A 16,357-nucleotide genomic window follows, 5' to 3' on the forward strand; every position below is an offset into this window, starting at 1 on the left:
GATGCCACAGGGTTTGAACTGAATTTGCATCTATAACAATAATTAAAAAAGCATCAATCTGTGCACAACTTGAAATAACAGCAAACTGAGGTTGGGTTTTTGGCGAAGGCAGGGAGCGGTTGGTAAAGAGTTATTGAGAAAGAGAGGGAGAGAGAGAAGGTGATAGAAGCTTGCAGCTCAATTAAAATCCACAAGTATAAACTTTAGCTTGGCAGGGTGACACTTCCTGTTCTGGCCTGCCTAATCCCGAGACGGTACACTGAGAAAGAACAAAGGCAAACTCCCACATGCATATACACACACACCTACCCTCCACACACACCGGATATCTACATCCCCTCAGAAGCACTTTGGAAGGAATGGAGGGGGAAGAATGCAGTCCGCTTACGTGCACAGTTTAGTTTGGTGGCTTGTGCCTTGGGTCTAAACAGTCAAGGCTAAAAGTTGTTTGCTCATCTGTTTTCCTCCTTTTTTACTTTTCTCCCAAGGATTTCTCTTTAAAATACATTCTATGTTAAAGTTCAACCAGAAAATTCAAATTACATTATATTTTAATATGTGGTACAGTTCAAAAGTTTGGGGTCAGTAAGAATTTTTAAAGAAATAACACTTTTATTCAGCAAGGATGCATTAAACTGAAAGTGACAGAAAAAAAATATATTTCAAATGTTGTTCTTTTGAAACTTCTATTCATTCACGATTCCTGAAAAAAAAATATCACAGTTTCCACAAATACATTAAGCAGCAGAACTGTTTTCAACACTGATAATATTAAGAAATGTTTCCCAAGCACCAAATCAGCATATTTAGAATGATTTCTGAAGAATCATGTGACACTGATGACTGGAGTAATGGCTGCTGAAATTAAACTGAAAGTGACAGAAAAAAAAAATATTTCAAATGTTGTTCTTTTGAAACTTCTATTCATTCACGATTCCTGAAAAAAAAATATCAGTTTCCACAAATACATTAAGCAGCAGAACTGTTTTCAACACTGATAATATTAAGAAATGTTTCCCAAGCACCAAATCAGCATATTTAGAATGATTTCTGAAGAATCATGTGACACTGATGACTGGAGTAATGGCTGCTGAATATTCAGCTTTGTCATCACAGGAATAAATTACATGTAAAATTACATTAAAACAGAAAAAAAGTTGTTTTAAATTGCAATATTACTTAACAATATTACTGTTTCAACTGTATTTTTGATCAAATGAATGCAGCCTTGGTTGTTATAAGAGGCTTCTTTCAAAAACATTAAAACATCTTACAGACTAGGCCTGGGTGATAAAACGGTATCAGTATTTATCGACGGTACACCTTCTTCGATATCGATAGAAAAAATGTTCGATATAGCGCACAATATAGGCACGTGCTACGAGTGACGCAGACAGCACAGTTCGTCTCCCTTGGTTCCTGAAAATAAAGTCTTGGTAAAGTATTCTCCAGCATCTCCTCGTTCCTCGTGTGTGTGCGCACCGTGACAGTCTCACAGAAGAGATGTATAGAAAGCCATGCAAAGTTAAAACAGTCTAAACTTTTAGAAAACGCGTCACAAATTTGTGGAGGTTTATTCCTTTTCACTGCGTCTCATATGTTTTTAAAGACAATCTGTGTGATGGGCGATTTGGCTCTTTGTATTAAGCAATGCATAAATACATGATTTTATAGAGTTACTTGCTAAATGCGCTGCATTTTGCTCATTGGCCCTCCTGTGGCCTCGGGAGACAATTTGACCTATACAATAAAGACCTATTTAATCTGCATATAAAACATGAGAAATTAGATACGTTTAATTTTTATTGTGTTTGATTTGTTAAAACAAAAAAATATTTGTTTGTCTCAATAAATTGTTAATTATAACTACAGTGGTTAAATTTAAACATTTTTATTCTATTGCTTTTTGGTTTAAAATCGGTTATAAAAATGTCAATAATTATCGATACCGAACGATATGAAACATTATATCGTTGATACATTTTTAACTATATCGCCCAGCCCTATTACAGACCCCAAACTTTTGAATGGTAGCATATTTAGTTGTTTTTAGGTTTAAAAAAATATAATTTAATATAATGCTAATATAATATAATGCTATTTTTGTTGGTGAAAGAAGGAAAGTACCACAGAAGCTATACAAATAGCTTAACTTTAACCTAGAATATTCCTTAAGAATAAAAAAAAAAAACTGATGAAAAAGGGGACTTTTTAGGACTTCTCTAAATATGAGTTTCTAGAATTGTCTGCTCTAAGGAGTGTTGTGGTCAGTGGATGTATCCAGGTGTTTTTACCTCCAGAATATGTTCATCCTGTTGTTCTCTGTCCAGCTTCCGAGACGTGGTGGTGACCAGACCTGCAAAAACATGAACACAATTTGTAACCACATTAAAACTTAGCATCTTAACAATCTTGTACCCAGACATTCTCAAAAGGGGTTTTGTCAGATTTATTTAGCTTCTGGGTGCAATATTGTGAAAAACACACACACACACACACACACACACACACACACACAAACGTTAAATACCACAGATTCAGCTGCAAAGAACTGCAGAACGGGCATTGTGCTTGTGTCAGGACTGTTTTAAAGCTGAACAAACAACCACACTTTAAACATGTACTCACGCTGCCTGAAAACAGACAACACAAACCTCACAAACTACCTTCAACCAAACACACAATGCTGATAATAAACACCTTCAAGCACTGAAATGATGAGTGAAATGTCAATGCAACCGTCACTGCATTTACTTCAATCTGTTCTGGGTGTGGTTCTTCTGTGGTGGCTTTTAGAAGATTTCTCTCAAGGGCTTTACATTACAGGAAAATAAGATCTGAGCACAACAGAAATCCAATTGGAAGTGAATTCAAGTGCTGAACCCAGTGAAAAGAGTATAAACAGGCAGACAGAGATCGAACAACAATGCATATGAGCACACGTTTCTGTAAAGAGCGTCTCGATTGCAGATAATAAGAAGACTTGTGTTTCTCCGTCAGTATAATTGTAGATAATTGTACATTAGATGGGTCAAAGAGCGCGGCAGACGTTGCCAGCCCCGACCACACAAGAGACGCCTGCCGACCGTGCAGAAAAAGGATTTCCGAAACCAGAAGCCATCAATGGCGCACATGCAGGCAGCAGAAATAGCCCAGCCGCAACACGCCTCCTGCTTCTGGTCAAAACTGTGCTAGGCTGCAAACCATCTCTCTCTCTCCTTTGCTTTTGCAGTCATACATGGGAATGAAAATAAACTCTGAATGCGGGCAGTCATCAAAATCTCTGCACTTTAAAACATTATATTAAAGGCAAAGCTACATTTATAGACCAAGAACTTGACTGGAATGGAAAAGGAGAGTAAATAGGGATATTTAAATAAGGACATGTTTTATAGGAATTAACAGGAACTTTTTTCACTGTTAGGCTAAAAAGTAATAATACTTAGCTGACATTCTGAATTAATCAAAGTTAGGCAGCTTTTAAGTGTCTCCCAGAAGTTTTGGTGTTCAGAATACGCAGATATGACTCTTACTTTCTCCTCAACTGAATACAATTTCATGAATATATATTGCATACACTGGATGTATACTGAGCTAAAGCATATCTCTCAGCTAAAATGAACCTCCATCCCCTAGATCTCATTACACACGAGCATATGTGTGTAATGCTGAGGTGTACGGCTGCTGGATGGACCTTAAGAACATGCTGCTAAAAAGACGCCCGTGTTCATACCCACAATCCATTTCTTCCCCGGCCAAAAAAACAGTGGTCTACTGCATTGCGGGCTAAGCGTGGCCAACGAAAATTACAGTTCAGCCATTTTTGGAAAAAGAAAAACAAGACCGTTGAAGCTGGGAGATGCAAGAGCAAATGTGAAGAAAGAAAGAAAGAATCATCAAACTAAGGAACGAAAGACAGAATAACCAAACAAACCATGTATTTTCATACTGGTTTAGACTGGTTTACACTCTTAAAAAGGTTCCATGAAAAAGAGGTTTGCACAGTGATGCCATAGAAGAACCATTCTGGAACCTTTCTGTGAACATATCTTAAAAGAACCATTTTTTTCTTAATGTCAAGAACATTTTTATAATCTAAGAACATTTTTCCACTATAGAGTGCAATAGAAAGGTCCCATGGATGTTGAAGGTTCTTCATGGAACCATCTATGCCAATAAAGAACCTTTATTTTTAATAGTGTATGGTATAGTTTGGTCAGCCAACATCGCTTTTCCAGATCAAGTTAGTGGACTCAGGAACGCTAGTTAAGTAGCCTAGTGGGGACTGGGATGAATCGTGTCCTGTTTGCAGGAATCTCATTTCATTAGCCATCAGATGATGTTTAGCCTCATTGTTTCTAAGAAAGCAAATGAATTTTGCTCAAAGATTTCATTATTTGATCTGTCTGCGTAGTCTGAGGTACTTACAGCCCGAGCATGTCTCGCTGAGCACAAGCTTGTGACCTTCTGCTAAAATAGCCTCTGCTAACCACTGAACTCCTACAGTAAACACATAGTGAAATCTTGCATATAATGATAGCGCCGCCACACTGCCTCTGGAGAAAAGGAAAGGATAAAATCAGAAAGAAACCAGCAAAAAAAAAGAGCATCCAAGTGTCTGGGCAAATGACACTCTGCCCTTTCCTCTAAAACACTTTTGCTTGGGAGAAAAAAGAAGCGCTATTTTCTCTTTCTGGCTCTCTTGAACTCTCGCTCGCTTAGACGGAAGGCCATTGATGGACTTTAGAAGAGGTATCGATTAGCAGGCAGGAATGCAACACCTCGTATCTGAGACCGAGATGCCACATTCCTAATTAAGGGTCTCGCACACATGTTAAAGCGCACACACTTACAGAAACGCATATGCACCTCTCTTAAGCACAGATGAATGTACATACAAAACACTCTCAAGGCCCACTAACAAGCACAAAACAGTCTACGCCACAACTACATAGATAAATGAGCGCACACACAAAGACATGCACTACAGTGGGCAGACCTGGGCAACGTTCCCAAATGCACCCTAACCCTCCTCCCCATTCTAACACATACTGTGTTTGTGAATGGCAGCCATTTCAGAGCGGAGAGACAGAGAGAGAAGGGCAACACTTGAGGTTGAGAAAGAAGTCTTTGCTGGGTTTGTGTCTCTCAGAAAGAGCCTCACATTAGCCTTACACCATTAACCTCCTGCAGAACACTCAATAGAGCCTATCAAAGAGACACTCTGCCACACTCGCACACACAAATATGTGCTCAGATAAGTCAAAAACATGCAAATGCTGAAAGATTTCAGGTTAGTCTATTATTAATTTGTGTTTTGTAGCTAAAAAGTAACCTAAAGTAATTAATTTTCACAAGTTCACAAATGGAGATGACACAAGCAACAGCGGTAACTAATAGGGATGCACCAGTACATTTACATTTACATTTACATTTAGTCATTTTGCAGACGCTTTTATCCAAAGCGACTTACAATTTGGGGATACATAAAGCGATTCTTCTTAAAGAGGCAAACAGATACAGGAAGTGCTTGTAATACCAAGTTTCTAGACATTGTTCAAATAAGTACAAGCTAGAAAGAGAAGGAATAAATAAAGAGAGATTTTTTTTATTTTTTATAATGATGATGATGAAGTCAAGTAGCTTCGAAAGAGACGAGTTTTCAGCTGTCGCTTGAAAATTGTCAGGGATTCAGCATTCCGGATAGGGGTGGGAAGATCGTTCCACCAGCCAGGAATGGTGAACGAGAATGTTCTGGAAAGTGATTTTGAGCCTCTCTGTGATGGTACCACGAGGCGTCGCTCACTAGCGGATCTCAGACTTCTGGAGGGGATGTAGATTCGTAGTAGTGAGTGGAAGTAGGCGGGTGCTGAGCCTGTGGCTGTTCTATATGCAAGCATCAATGTCTTGAACTTGATTCGAGCCGCGACCGGTAGCCAGTGCAAGGAGATAAAGAGAGGTGTTAAAATTCTGGCCAATATGAAGATTATTATTGTCATGTCATGCTAAGTAAAACTAAATAAAATAAACAGAAATTAAAAACTAAAATAAAACACTAAAAAAACAACAACAATAAAGTTTTGTGTCTTTGTGAGTGTACAGTATGTGTTCTGTAAATGTAGAGTAAATTAAATGATGACGTCTCCAAGCATTTCTCAAACTAGGACCTCTCAAACTCATTGGCGGATAAAGCAGACATCATCTGAATAAATCCCATCAGTCTTGTCGAGTGGCTTCAGCTCAGTCTCCACATTTAGCAACCAAAGGCCCCTGGAAATGGGGCAGCTGATGGTAGGAAATTCCTATCTGAGAGTGACTGAGATTACTAACACTGAGCTTTCAGACCTCCGCTCTATTCGGTGTACTAACTTCATTTAGAGTGTGGGTCACGAAGAGAGAGAGAGAGAGAGAATGAACAAGAATAAAGAGACAAATCCCTGGCAGATAATGTCTCTTTCAAAACATTCTTTTTGATTTGAGTATTCCAGAGCTCAAAGCTCACTCATGGGGACGACCTGGATTTACAACACTAAATCACTGCATTCCCACCTCTGTGTGAGCATATGCGTGCAAGGTCATGTTGGCATTAAGACCGCAGCATTGATTTTTTTTTCTACATTACAAGGTATGGCACACTGCCACAAAATGTATCTGTCCTGTCCTTTAAGGATGAAGTGTTTTTGTGCAAATGCACCAAAAGCAATTGCAAAAACTATGAATGAGTCCTAAAAACATAAATGCAGGAGTGAGTCATAAAACAGAAATGAGTTTTTTTGTTTAACTTTTTTTTTTGTTTTTGTTAAATGCCAGTAATAAGGTATATGGTTAACACAAGCTCAAGATATTTTCACACTTTCTTCTATGACATAAAATACATCAACAATATCCCACTCGTGTTTTTTAAGCTTTAAAGTGTCTTGAAAAAGGCTGTGACTAACAAGTGGCTAAATGGGACTAAAGAGGTTATAAGGGACATTAAATGTTATCACACCAAACAGGAAAACTCATCTACTCACTAATGTTTGCTTGTTTTTACAGTATCATTGCATTTATACATGCACATTTGCTAGCTATTTAAACTTCACCTATAAAACTTGTAGATATTAAAAACTGAAAGAGTTGTTGGAAGCTGAGTGGGAGTGACGTTAAAGTCATGTGACCATGTTGGAGTTTGTTTATAGCCTAGCATCAGCTTTTCACTACTTCCGATTATATTTGGGTTTCAAAAGCCATAAAATGTCTTCATTTATGAAGATTATCTTGATTAACAAAATGTTTAAGAATCATAAACTCACAAAGCTTTTTTTCTTTAGTAATCCAAAAGTCAATGGAAAAATCTTACTGTTTTTTTGTCAAGGGAACCAGGGTGATGCTAACTTCAGGGTTGGCTTATATGTCCCTGTTCTGACAGTTAGTTCAACCTCAAACATGCCATTGGTTCAATCAGAATTTGACATGTCGGGTCATTCAATCAAACAGCCATAGTGGAAGTCAGCCTTTAAATGGCTTACTTATAATTGCATATTAAACTGGAATAGAAGAGATTACCCTAGCACTGAGGGGAAAAATGCATACTAATATTCACAAGCTTCTCTTACAATGGCAAATCACATTGTTTATTATTTGTCCATGTAACATATGCAAAGATTCTGTCAGAGGTCAAATGCTTTTATGGACTCGTGCTTGCTTGGCTGGGTTGAATATCAAGGAAATTTCTGGTGTGTGAAATCCGTAGGTTAGCAGTAAACAAGTAGGACAGGTGTGCCGGTAGATATGCTTCACAAGCCTCTAAAACCCTGCAACTTTATCCACAGGAATGAGTGAGAGGGAGGGGGAGTGATTTGTGTGTGTATGTGTTTTTTTTCCCCTGCACTTCGCTTTAGTTTTCCATCCTTAATAACCTTTTGTACCTCGTGCCAACTGTGGGAGCCTAAAAGACAGGAAACGACAGGAAGTCGTTGGACATAGTATCCATTTCTTTTCAAGCTTTCCCTACTTTGGGTTGAACCCTTTGAAAAGAGCACATGGCATTGTTGTATAACAACCCACATTTTCCCCCCTCTTTTTTCTCCTCTTAAAAAAGCCTTGCTGAAAGTTGATAGGAAGGTGGAAAGGAGGAGAAAGTAGAGGAAAGCAGGCCTTGTGAATCATTGCAGCTATATCCTCCTTTCACTCCAATTAAACAAGCAGAGTAGAGCTCAAAGGCACAGAGGTGGCTCGTAGACTTCTAATTACCTGAGCTGATTTCTATCCCAGCAGCCAGTGCTCTTGACATTGTCAGTACAGCGAGCTAAATCTACTCTGGTAAGAGGACGATGAGAGAGCTAATGCAGATATCAGGTATTACACCAGAGATCTGAGATTTCCAGAAATGTGTGTGTGTGTGTGTGTGGTTTGTACACCAGAATAAGAACCGTCTGCATTGTACTGAGCACAATTCTTTCTGCTTGTGCCTTCCAGCTAAATAAATTATTCCCATACTCACACTACCAGCATACTCATGGTCCAAAATTAACACTCCACATGTGCAGTTATTTTAGTATTATTAATATACTATTATAGTACATGTGGTTTATTTTATATTTTTATTTTCATATTTTCAGTTAAATTTTTTTATTAAAATTCATTTTAATTTTAGTTTATTTTAATTGTTGTTATCTGTATTTAAATATGCCTATACAGCTTTAATTCATTTTAATTTTACTTTTAGTAATTTTAGAACTTGAACTTATTTGTTTAGGCAACGTTTTAACATTTCTTTTAGGTTTTTGAAGTTTTTCCATTTATTATAAAATTTTATTTCAGGTTAATTTCACATTATTAAAAATGATTTTAATAGTTTTAGTTAATAATAACAACACTGACCATATGGTGAATATAAGTAAAAATTGGTTTTCGTAAAGTTAAATGGAGTTACTGAATCTACAAAAATTACTGACAAAAATGTTTGTCAAAAAAGGTTTTGTCCACGATAGTGAATGTGAGACAAGACAAAAAATGATTATGATGTTAAACAATTATAACATACTGAAAAAATAAAAAAATTGGGACCCACTTTATATTAAGTGGCCTTAACAAATATGTACTTACATTTAAATTAATAATTTGGTACAATGCACTTATTGTTTACATACATGTTTTTACATTGTACTTATATTTAAAAAATACCTGCATGTAATTACATCTGTAATTAATTTCTGTAATTACATTTATTCAAATGCATAAAATGCATAATCCATCCCTTACACCTAACCAACCCTTAAACCTACCCATACCACCAAACCTGTCCCTAACCTTACCCGTATCCCACCTCAATAGCAGCAAAAGTGTTTTGCAATAAAATATGAACACAATAAGTACATTGTACTTAATTTTTGATGTAAGTACATAGTAGTTAAGGTCACTTAATATAAAGTGGGGCCAAAAATTGTTTAAATATTACATATCACTAAAATGTTTTACTGACTAAAATTAAATTAAATTAAATTAAAATAGTAATAAGACTAAAATGACTAAATTATATAAAATTATATCACAAAAAAAATCTAAATTTAACATGATTACACTGAACTTCTCAATTTCTGAATTGCAAATAATAAACGACAAAAATTTAATAAGAAAAAGCCTGACTACCTGACTACCTGACTAAACTTGGTTGGTTACTTTAGGAATTGAAACATATGCTTGGTAAAATGCAAGACATTTTTATTTTTATCTGGCATGTGAGTCAGTCAAATATAACTACAATACATATGTATTATAATAAACACTTCTACAAAAGAGCAGCATATGATACACCAAGTGGCAAATTTTTAATTGTCATATTTGGGTTCTTTTGACTTTTTCGTGTTTGAGAGACTTAAAGTCATAGTTCTGCTAAAAATGAAAATTCTATCATCATTCATTCACCCTTGTGTCATTCCAAACCTCTATGACTGACTTTCTTCTGCAGAACACAAAATGTTAGAAACCGAACAACATTGGAGCCCACTGACTTCCATTGTAGGGATAAAAACATGGAGATATTTCTCAAAATACATTTTATGTTTTACAAAAGAAAAAGTCACACCGATTTGAAATAGCATGAGGTTGAGTAAATAATGACAAATTTTTCATTTTTGGGTGAACTATCCCTTTAAGTTGAAAATGCTCTTGTCATGAAGCATACACTGATATTTGATCCCTGTCTCTCCACACATGCACTTCCACTCTGAGAAATGAGTAGTCACGTTCACTTGCGCAAATACACCGGCTCACATAAAACCTTTTCCTTTATCACATAATTCGAAGTCCAAATCAGCGGGGTGCTTTCGAAAACCAGGCTGAAAGCAGCTTTCAGGCAGATAGGTTCATTTCTCTTCACCGACAGGTAGAGCATGAAAAGGATCTCTCTTACACATACGCTTGAGCAAAAAAAGCGTAGTGCAGTCATTCAGAGAAAGCATTTCACGAGGGCAAAGGAAAAGATGGAGAGACTAGCGAACCACCCACACACCTCACACGAAGCAAAGGCCTCTGGGAAAGACCTTAAAGATGCAGAGAAAGGGAGAAAATGATGGTGTGAAAAATGGTGGGGCAAAGGGACCATGTAAGCTAATGCATGAACGCTTATACACACGTGTATGTACATACACACCACATTTATGCAAGCTCACACCCACACACTCACTTCATCACTTTAACTGACCTGTGCAGAAGGGATTGAGGTCAGTATGAGCAGGTTAACCAGACTCAGACTCTTTTGCATGACCTGACTCAAAGACGGGAACAATCCGTTCACCTGGAGTGCGTGTCATTATCCTCAGCTACACTCACTGAACAAATCTGCACTCACAGCGCCTCTGAATGCAGCTCTAGGACAAAACACTAATTCAAGTTGTTTCTCTGCCAGGTATCTTCCCTGGAAAATTCCAGTGCGTTTTGTTGAGGGTGGCTGTGGCGCACAGGTGTCAGAGTAAATTACAGTCTTCAGATGTTATGAGCTGGAGTTTTAAGGCAGCTGTATTCTGCATATTCTTTATTGCCCGACTGTCTTTTACCTGAAGTCCTGTGTGTTTGTGAGTGTATATATACACACACACACACACACACACACACACAAACACACACACACACACACACACATACAGTATATACACTGGGTACGGAAAGTATTCAGACCCCCGTAAATTTTTCACTCTTTGTTATATTGCAGCCATTTGCTAAAATCATTTAAGTTAATTTTTTTTCCTCATTAATGTACACACAGCACCCCATATTGACAGAAAAACACAGAATCGTTGACATTTTTGCAGATTTATTAAAAAAGAAAAACTGAAATATCACATGGTCCTAAGTATTCAGACCCTTTGCTCAGTATTTAGTAGAAGCACCCTTTTGATCATAGCGAGAGAGAGAGAGAGAGAGAGGGAGAGAGAGAGAGGTAAACACATAAATAGACATTTCAATAAATGACCTAATATAGATATTTATTTTTTCACCTATCTATCCATCCATGCATCTGTCCATCCATCCACATATAACACATACATGCATACATAAATACATAAATAAGAGATAACCGATGGATGGATGGATAAATTAATTAATTTAAATTAAATAGCATTGTGCACATTATGCAAATGTGCTTATATAGCAAATATAGAGGTTATAGTTATGTCTATTTTTTGAATGAGTTGTTTTGCAGCTTATTTTCTAGAAATGTTCTTATTGTGCTGGTGTGGAGGCTTTGTGTTGTGCACATTTGAGTGTCTATATAGTACAATAAACTCTTTTCAAAAGATCAAGGAAAATCCTGTTTTCCATGACATGTTCCCTTCAATGAAACACAAAAGCAGCACTAAGACCTGTTTACTGTTGCCAAAAAAAAAAAAAAACTCTCATCAAAGCCCTTAGTTACCTCACACACACACAAACAACTAAACCAACCAATCAATATCATCCAAGGTGCTTTTGTGACCAAGCAGACAAAAATGTCAGCTGAGAAATAAACAATCAAACTCCAAGACTGCAGATGTGCTCTTCACCGATCTACCAGCGAACCAACAAACAAGTTTATTCTGCTTCTTCCCACAGGTCCTATTTTTTTTGCAGGGCTGCTTTGTAGACACGCCAGCACAGGGCTCTGCTGTTTCTAAACATATAATTACTGAGGTTTGGCCTGCTGTATATTTAACTGCTTTATCGTCAGGCGTGACGGTTTGGGCAAAAAATGAAAAACTAATAATAGAGGTCAGCAGTGATAACAATTAAACTCCAGATTCAACGAAGCGTTCATGGAAACCTTGTTCAAATATAAACAACGCAGGTAGCTATGGTTGCAACATGTGATAAAGGTTATGAGTTAATTGCTTGATTGCTTAGAAGCGCATGAAGCGCTTTTAAGTGTTGCAAAGAAGTTATGAATTGTTGAAATTACTATTGTAGTATATTGTTACTGCCTGCACACTCTTTCTCTTTACAACTTCTCTATAAACTCTTGCCAAGTCTATGACATATCTTATAACGGTTATGTTGGTTAAATGCGAGCAGACTTGGTGACATCAACTGAAAAGGAAAGTTATTTCAGAGGTGGTGCAAGTAATTGTAATGAATTCTGTGCAGAAATACGGAAATGTGCATTTAAGTAAACGGGATCAGTTTTGATGTCATGTTGACTTATGGTGCTTTTCCACTGCGTGGTACGACTCGGCTCGGCACGGCTCAGTACGGTACGACACTGCATGGCTCGGCTCGGTTGGTGTTTCCACTGCAGTTCAATACCACTTTAGAGTGGGCGGGATTATTCACATGTCGTTATAATTGCGCCGCCTCATTGCCGCGACTCCTGAAAAACTTTTTCATTCCACGTCGCCCCATCAAGCTTGCTGGATCCGCTCCTCTGCTATCAACAAAAGGAATGTCTGTAATTCCTCAAAAGACAACGAAACAGCCACTTTTTGGTTGTTAAAAAAGGTGTGCTTGTTCAAAACAGTTGCGTTCGATCCTTCGCTGGCTGTGCTGATTTAAATCTAGCGGTTCTGTTGTGTTTGTGTCGCAAGTTCAGTGACGCAGGTAGTGACGATTCTCTCCGGCCAATCCGTGATCAGCAGAGTTTACACATCACGTTTTGGTAACGGTACGGTTCACTTGGAACCCCAACCGAAGTGGTACTAAAAAAAGTACCAGGTACCAGGTACTGTACCCAGTGGAAAACCCCCCAAAAGTGAACCGTGCCGTACCATGCAGTGGAAAAGCGCCATTAGTGGAGCCCTGCTTTAGCCAATTCTCAGTGACAAGTCTCAAAGCCTAGTTTAGATTTATCTCCCATCGTTTTTAAGGCAGTCACTGAAATCTAACCCAAACTTTCATTTATTAGAGGCAGTCACTTAAATGTTTCATTTATTTCTAGACAGCTAGTGACTGAAACATTTCATTTTCATTCTGAGGCTGTTTAGTGTTTTTTCCCTCATTTTCATTCCGAGTTAATAAGTGAAATCTTTCATTTTCCCTATGGGCTCAAAACTCAAACAGTAGTGCAAGTCATTATGATTAAATGGATTATACTCCTGGTTATTGTGAAATGCTTAGTAAAGCAGGGAGAGCATCATCTTGTTCATTCATCACCCACGATAAGCCTATGCAAATCTGCGCTAAAGGAAATTCAAGCAGCCAAACCAATCAACCTTGAGACAGTGCTATTTTAGTATTTCAATACTATTAAAGTGTTTATTGATAGTATAATTAGCTTTTATTTTTATATTTTCAGTTTTAATTTTTAGTTTTACACATTTATTCAGCTTTTGTTCTTGTTGTTTTGAATAGTTTTATTCAATTAGTTCCAAAGGCAACATTTATAATTTCAAAAATTCTAATTCTTATAGGGCTGGACGATATGGCCAAAATTGATATCACGATATATTTCTTAATTTCGGTCGATACGATATAATTCCGATATCGATATGAACACTATTTATCTGAAATAGAAATCTTTTGTAACATTATAAATGCCTGTATCATCACTTTTGATCAATTTTAAGCATCCTTGCTAAATAAAAGTATTCATTTCTATAATTTCTTTCCCAAAAAAATAATAAAAATTATACTGAATGGAATAGTGTATAATGTTACAAAAGCTTTTTATTTCAGATAAATGCTGATCTTTGGATCTTTCTATTCATCAAAGAATCCTGAAAAATGCCATCGAAACTTTTCTGAAGACAGTCAATTCCCTTCAGAGATAGCTACATTCATATAAAACACCCACGCCGTGTTATGATTTTGAAATGTGCAGTGCTCATGTTTATTCAACGAAGTCAAACGGCACAAATAAATCAATGTATGGGAAACTGGTAATGTATATCGAAATATCGGAAATGTGTTTAAAAATCATATCACCGTTATTGAAAAAAATTATATCGCGATACATATTGATATTGAATTATTGTCCAGCCCTATTCTTAGACAACATTATTTTATTTCAGATGTATTACAAGTAACGGAAAAGACAATAGATTTAGTTGTAGTTAACAATAGCAACAGTGCCTTGAGGCTGAATTGTCTTTATTTATTATTATTTATTTTTAGAAACCGCTTAAGTAAATGGAACATCTGTTCAGAAAAGACCTCCTCCAATGAACTTTATTCATTGCCAGACATGTACACGCTGTGCAGCTGTATGTTATCTAGGAAGAGACGGACCCATCCCTGATTACTCCCAGTTATATTATATTATGTCTGAGTCTGTAAGTGTTTGGGTGGGTGAGCACCCTGTGCTTTTGACAAAAGATGTACCGTCTACATTACATACAGATATGGTTGCACAAGATCAGTTGTGCTTTGCAGAGCCCTTCCTCTGGAGATCTGATATGCACTTCCAAGATGACAAAATATTTCAGGAACCTCTTATGAACCATCTCTGTTAATCACCATGAATGAAGAACTTACGGACTTAAAACTAAAAGTGTTGCAAAAGCACTTTTATCTTAAATAGAGTCTTATCTCTTACTCTTGGTAACACACACAAACAGGCACTTTAATAACCCACACATATCCGCCACTCCTGGAATGGTTAATATTCTACTAAAAAGTCAGACTGCCTAAATTTTCCTCTCTTTTTTCCTCCCTTTTCTTTCTTTCTTTCCCTGGAGCAAATCCAAGTGGGGAACCATTACTGAGAGAACACAGTCTGCTGGAGGACAAACCCTTATTTGGTCTGAAAACTCTCATTGGCCACTGCTAGCAAAAATAACCTTTGTTATTTGACATTTGTGTATGTAACTGCATGGGGAAAAAAAGACCACACAAGTCAGTAAAACACTGTGAAGATAAATTACAAATTAAATCTCTTTATAATCTTAAATGTTCCTCCTAGGCAGTAATGAGACTGAATGTAGAACAAATGTTTTTCCTAAGAAAAAGATCTAATAATATCACACACAGGAGTTTCAGAAGAGATCTCAAAATGTCTAAACTTTTGCTCAGATTTGCCAAAATTCAAAAAATCTTAATAATTCTCATGAAATTCTTAATATGTAGCTCAGTACTCTTACTGTACACAACAATTCAAAGTTTTTTTATTCAGCAAGGATGCATCAAGCTGATTAAAATGGCAGTAAAGGCATTTAAATTGTTTGATTTGTTTGTAATAATAGAAAAATAATAATACAAATTGAAATTTTTTATTTGATTGTAATAATATTTTACAATATTACTGTTTTTATTTTTGTCAAATGCAGCTTTGGTGAGCATAAGAGGTATTCTACAAAAACATTTTTAAAAATCTGACCGACCACAAACGTTTGAACGGTAGTGTCTTAAAGGGGCCATATGATGCGATTTCAAGTTTTCCTTTCTCTTTGGAGTGTTACAAGCTGATTGTGCATCGATAAGATCCCTGAAGTTGCAAAGACTAAAGTCTCAAAACCAAAGAGATATACTTTATCAAAGTTAAGACTCTGCCACGCCCTCCTAAAACGGCTCGTTCTAACACGCCCCCACATATCTACCTCACTATGTGGAAATATTTGCATAATGCCGCCCAAATGTTCACGCAAAGAAAGAAGGCGTGGTTTCAGTAACCGCAGTTAGTGTTGAAGCAGCCATGTCAGAGAGACGCTGTGTGTTTCTAGGCGAAAGCAAAAGCACTTTATTTGGCCTTCCGAAAGTAGATGCATTTAGGAATCTTTAAGATTACTTACAACAGAACAGCAATGCATTTTATGGACGACCGTTTCGTGAACCTAGGAGAGGAGGTAATTCTGACTTTGCTATGACAATCTGGCGCTTCTGAATCAGCTACTGTTTTGTTATTAGTTTAAGTATTTGCTATTGACTGTTCAAATGCGGAGTTTTGCGCATCGTGTGTGTGTGTGTGCGC

At 36.9% G+C, this 16,357-nt stretch overlaps 1 protein-coding gene across 1 annotated transcript in view; it reads right to left on the bottom strand.

The window, feature by feature from the left end:
• Positions 1-16,357, bottom strand: part of LOC107656821 (protocadherin Fat 1-like) — a 103,302-nt gene that overhangs the window by 47,496 nt on the left and 39,449 nt on the right. Inside the window, exon 4 of the mRNA XM_016444778.1 lies at positions 2,295-2,356. Within this exon, the coding sequence (XP_016300264.1) occupies positions 2,295-2,356 (62 nt within the window). The remainder of the gene's footprint in view (positions 1-2,294; positions 2,357-16,357) is intronic.

This window comes from Sinocyclocheilus anshuiensis, unplaced genomic scaffold (assembly GCF_001515605.1).
Source record: "Sinocyclocheilus anshuiensis isolate Anshui unplaced genomic scaffold, SAMN03320099.WGS_v1.1 scaffold85, whole genome shotgun sequence".
Classification (NCBI taxonomy): domain Eukaryota; kingdom Metazoa; phylum Chordata; class Actinopteri; order Cypriniformes; family Cyprinidae; genus Sinocyclocheilus; species Sinocyclocheilus anshuiensis.